The sequence below is a fragment of the Antechinus flavipes genome, chromosome 5, assembly GCF_016432865.1.
Source record: "Antechinus flavipes isolate AdamAnt ecotype Samford, QLD, Australia chromosome 5, AdamAnt_v2, whole genome shotgun sequence".
In the NCBI taxonomy this organism is placed as follows: Eukaryota; Metazoa; Chordata; class Mammalia; order Dasyuromorphia; family Dasyuridae; genus Antechinus; species Antechinus flavipes.
In genome coordinates, this window is record NC_067402.1 from 219,896,567 (window position 1) to 219,902,201 (window position 5,635).

General features: G+C 34.5%; 1 protein-coding gene across 1 annotated transcript; it reads right to left on the reverse strand.

Annotated features, from left to right (window-relative positions):
• Positions 1-2,841: 2,841 nt before the first annotated feature.
• On the reverse strand, positions 2,842-3,780 carry LOC127564933 (olfactory receptor 6C2-like). Its single transcript, XM_052001777.1, has one exon. It carries the CDS (start codon positions 3,778-3,780, stop codon positions 2,842-2,844), a length of 939 nt encoding a protein of 312 aa, XP_051857737.1.
• Between the last annotated feature and the right edge of the window lie 1,855 nt (positions 3,781-5,635).

Consider the following 5,635-nt stretch of genomic DNA (forward strand, 5'->3'; position numbering starts at 1 on the left):
ATATTATGAAATTATTTTTTCTCAAGAGCCGTAAATATTATTTCAAAATATCTTACATTAGAGAGAGATGTTTCAAGGCATGAGAGAACTTTTGGCTCTTCTCTTCCTAAGAAAACCAATGGCTGACCTAAAATAACAATAAATTAACACTTTTTTTGGTGTGCTTGTGTATATAAGGGTGAGGTAAAAATTTTTTTTCTTCCACTTTGGATAAATCATTCAATCTGTACCAGTTTCAGGCTGCTAGTTGGTAAAATAAGGACAATAGTGATAATGCTTTCATGGGGTTTGTGAGGATCAAATAGATAATTTAGGTAAAACATTTTGCAAAACAAAAGATATTACTTAAGAGTTTATTGTTACCTTTCCATCAAAATCATCATCATCATCATCATCATCATCATCATCATCATCATCATCATCACAGTTGTTTTTGCCCAGAGTCAGCTCCCACACACTTTTCTGACTTTTCCAGACCCTGCCAGAGTACAATTATTCTATGATCTAATTTATTCCTGAAACCTTTTGCCAGAAAATAACTTCTATATTTTCTCCCACTGACCAATTCTATTTATATAAATTTTATTGAATGTCTAGTATGTACAAAGAATATGTTTCAGGGCATCATGAAAGTAGATTATAAATAAACCTGGCCTCCAGGAGCTTCTAATTTCCTTGTGGAGGAAGAAAAGATACATATATAATTATAGTTCGAATTAGAACAAAAAAGAAAACATATATGCTTAGGAGAACTATAAGTTATTATAGGATCTCTGCAAAGAGTTTGATGCTTTAATTTGATAGAAATGGAGGTGATGATAAAAATAACTTAGGAAATTAAGCAAGAAAAGGGACTAGGAACTAGTCAGCAAAGATAAAGAAACTAGACATCGAAGTAGATTAACATAAGTTCAATCATAGTGGAAAAGAAATGTAAGCATAAAGAAGAGAATCTAGGCAAGAAATGTTACAAATTGGTACAGGGATTGACAATAAGAAAAGAATTTATTTTGGTACAAAGTATTTGGGCTCAATGATTTTCAAGGAAGGTTCTAACCAGAAAGGTTTTGGGACTTTGTTTTTGCTATGTTTTGTCTAGGTAAGAATTAGTCTGCGAGAGTGGGCATTCCTGAACCTATACACAGAGGGAGAAACTTTCCTGGGAGAGAAGTGAGTGAGATGCCAGAAACCAGGAAAGATCTTGAGAAGAGCAAAAAAGATTCCCTCTTTCTCTCTCTGTTTCTGTTTCTCTTTCCTTTTCCCTCTCTTTTCTCTCTGTCTTTGTCACTCTCTCTGTCTCTCTTTTCCTTCCAAAATAGACTGGAAAATTAACTGGTTAGCCTATAATTAGAGAATGATTAGAAAGGAAAATAGCTAAGAGTTGCAAAATCTTGCAAGGCTTTTCTCTTTGGCATCTTGACCTCCAGTAGCCTCTTACTGCTTTAAGAGAAACACAATTCGCTTAATTAAATCTTTAAAGGCCTGAGGGAACTTTTGGCTCTTCTCTTCCTAAGAAAACCAATGGCTGACCTAAAATAACAATAAATTAACACTTTTTTTGGTGTGCTTGTGTATATAAGGGTGAGGTAAAAATTTTTTTTTTTCCACTTTGGACAAATCATTCAATCTGTACCAGTTTCAGGCTGCTAGTTGGTAAAATAAGGACAATAGTGATAATGCTTTCATGGGGTTTGTGAGGATCAAATAAATAATTTAGGTAAAACATTTTGCAAAACAAAAGATATTACTTAAGAGTTTATTGTTACCTTTCCATCAAAATCATCATCATCATCATCATCATCATCATCATCATCATCATCATCATCACAGTTGTTTTTGCCCAGAGTCAGCTCCCACACACTTTTCTGACTTTTCCAGACCCTGCCAGAGTACAATTATTCTATGATCTAATTTATTCCTGAAACCTTTTGCCAGAAAATAACTTCTATATTTTCTCCCACTGACCAATTCTATTTATATAAATTTTATTGAATGTCTAGTATGTACAAAGAATATGTTTCAGGGCATCATGAAAGTAGATTATAAATAAACCTGGCCTCCAGGAGCTTCTAATTTCCTTGTGGAGGAAGAAAAGATACATATGTAATTATAGTTCAAATTAGAACAAAAAAGAAAACATATATGCTTAGGAGAACTATAATTAAGTTATTCTAGGATCTCTGCAAAGAGTTTGATGCTTTAATTTGATAGAAATGGAGGTGATGATAAAAATAATTTAGGAAATTAAGCAAGAAAAGGGACTAGGAACTAGTCAGCAAAGATAAAGAAACTAGACATCGAAGTAAATTAACATAAGTTCAATCATAGTGGAAAAGAAATGTAAGCATAAAGAAGAGAATCTAGGCAAGAAATGTTACAAATTGGTACAGGGATTGACAATAAGAAAAGAATTTATTTTGGTACAAAGTATTTGGGCTCAATGATTTTCAAGGAAGGTTCTAACCAGAAAGGTTTTGGGACTTTGTTTTTGCTATGTTTTGTCTAGGTAAGAATTAGTCTGCGAGAGTGGGCATTCCTGAACCTATACACAGAGGGAGAAACTTTCCTGGGAGAGAAGTGAGTGAGATGCCAGAAACCAGGAAAGATCTTGAGAAGAGCAAAAAAGATTCCCTCTTTCTCTCTCTGTTTCTGTTTCTCTTTCCTTTTCCCTCTCTTTTCTCTCTGTCTTTGTCACTCTCTCTGTCTCTCTTTTCCTTCCAAAATAGACTGGAAAATTAACTGGTTAGCCTATAATTAGAGAATGATTAGAAAGGAAAATAGCTAAGAGTTGCAAAATCTTGCAAGGCTTTTCTCTTTGGCATCTTGACCTCCAGTAGCCTCTTACTGCTTTAAGAGAAACACAATTCGCTTAATTAAATCTTTAAAGGCCTGAATGACTTGCTTATTTCTAAGAGTATAAATAAATGGGTTCATCACTGGGGTGACAGATGTTGTTAGTACTGATACCATCTTGTTCAAAGTTACTCCTTCCTTTGCAGAAGGTTTCATATACATGAAGATACAGCTACCATAAGTGATAGAGACAACAATCATGTGGGAGGAACAAGTAGAAAAGGCTTTTTTCCTTTGCTGGGCAGAGGGGAATCTGAGAACTGTTCTGATAATGTAGGCATAGGACAAAACCACCAAGAGTAAGGTGATGATGAGTGTCAGTATAGCAAATATTAAAATCATTCTCTCTATGAACTCTGTGTCTGAGCACACGATCTTCAGCAAGGGAAAAGCATCACAGCCAAAATGATCAATGATATTAGAGTCACAAAATTCTAACTGGAGACCCAGGCTAAGTGGTGGGAGGATGATCATCAGCCCAGATGCCCAAGAACACAGAAGGAGTTGATTGCAAACTTTACTGTTCATAATAGTTGTATACCGCAAAGGTTTGCAGATGGCCACATAGCGATCATAGGACATGGTGGCCAGGAGAAAGAACTCTACTGCACCAAAAAAGATGACAAAAAATATTTGAGTAAAGCAAGCATCACGGGAAATGGTATCGTCACCTGTTGACATGCTATAAAGGTACCTGGGAATACAGGCAGAAGTAAGTGATATTTCTAAGAAGGAAAAGTTTCTGAGAAAAAAATACATGGGAGTTTTAAGGTGGGGATTCAGCAAGGTGAGGATGATGATGGTCAGGTTCCCAATTATGCTTAATATGTAGTTGAGAAAGAGAAAGACAAAAAGCAAAACTTGAAGCTGTGGGTCATCTGTTAGTCCCTGCAGAATGAATAATGTAATCTCTGTGTGATTTCTCATCTTTGCCTTTTGAACTCTTGATGGACCTGTACACAGAATACAGAGGGAGAGATTCATTTTGAAGATGAGAATAGAGACAAAATCATAATCATATGAGTTGAGAAGAAAGAGGCAGCCAGGAGCTCATGTAACTTTATATTGTCACTTTGTTATATTCTAGTTTTTCCTAGTTTCTATCAAGACTGCTTCCATGTATTTTTAGAATGAACATTTTTTTAACCTTTTCAAACATTGTCTTTTTTCAAAATTTTCTATTTTATATATTTTTACTCAAAGATCTACACTCCCTCTTCTCCTTTGCCACACACTAGAGTCAGGGAATGATATCTACTGGAGCTATGATGTGAGTGATTCTCTGAAGCCAAAGTAAAATGGAGATTGCAATATTTGTACTGCTTTCTGCTCAGGGATATTTTGTAAAACAAACAAAAACAAAAATATAAAACTTTCTGAACTTTAAATGTAAGTTATTATTGTAGTTATTACATTGGGCTCATTGAAAATTACTTCCTATATCCCTCAATCATCACTTCACTTTTTTTCTCAACTCATCTATATGTGACATTTTTTCTTGGCATCTTTGTCTAATATAATCTCTAAAGAAAGAATTAGGAACCTCTAACCTAAGATGAGAAACAGGCTGGTCTTGAGAAATATTGTGGGGCCCTCCAGGCTCCCTCTCACTAATATTCATGCTTTCAGTTCCCTTTGTCACACAGTCCACCTGAGGATTTTTTCCTTACTGTCTCAAATATGTCCTGGTTGTGGTCTTCTACCATTCATTTTATTAAGTGTGATATGAGTCTTTTTCTGCAGGCACCTACTTTTTGTATCTATCACAACTGAAAGATATGCACTGACCTAATTCTAAATTCAGATTGTTGTTAAAATTTTTCTTCCTTTCTTACTGCTAGTTTCTTCATCTCTTACCTGGGTGGACTGTACCACATTATTGTTCAGGTTCTTTCCATATTTAAATTCCATAATCCTATGGAAATGAGTTCACAATAAGATGTAAGCAATGGTTTCTTCTAAGGGGATAATTTCATTTCAAATGGTAAATGAGTTGCTATTTTCCGAGAAAAACCTTGAATTCTTCTCTCTAGAGAGAGATGTGGTAAGATATTTCAGAGTTTATTGAAAATTCTCTGGTAAAATGTCTTATTTTTTACTCAAATTGCTTATTATATTATATGTGTTCTCTCTTTCTGATGTAGTTAAATGAAAAATTTGAGATAGTTTTTTTTTTTTTAAAAGCAACTAACTCATGGTTACTTTTTTTTTTTTTTTTTTTTTTTGCTGAAGCAATTGGGGTTAAGTGACTTGGCCAGGGTCATATAGCTAGGAAGTGTTAAGTATCTGAGACCAGATTTGAACTCAGGTCCTCCTGACTTCAGGGCTGGTGCTCTATCCACTGTGCCACCCAGCTGCCCCTACATATATTTTTAAACAATGAAATTTTTGTCATAGGAAATACCTTTAGTTTTGGAATTTTTGATAATAGGTGGCATACTGATATTTTTGAAGGGATTTTTGAGAAAAAGGGAAGCTTTTCTAACACTGCCCAAAACAAAAAAGCAAACCTATAATGCTCTGTCTATGCAGCTGCCTTTGTGATGCAATTCCAATGAGAGTATTAAATTTGAAGATCTTCCTATTGAACGAAAAATACAACATCTCAGAAATCAAAATTGATTTGAATATTGGTTGAATATTTTCATGTAATAGCCCTAGTAATTCCTAAAGTATGGGAAATTGGAAATATTTTTGCTTTTGTGGGTAAGAAGGGAATAAAAATATATTGCACACCAGTTATGTATGTAGCAATATGCTAATTGCTTAACAAATATGATCT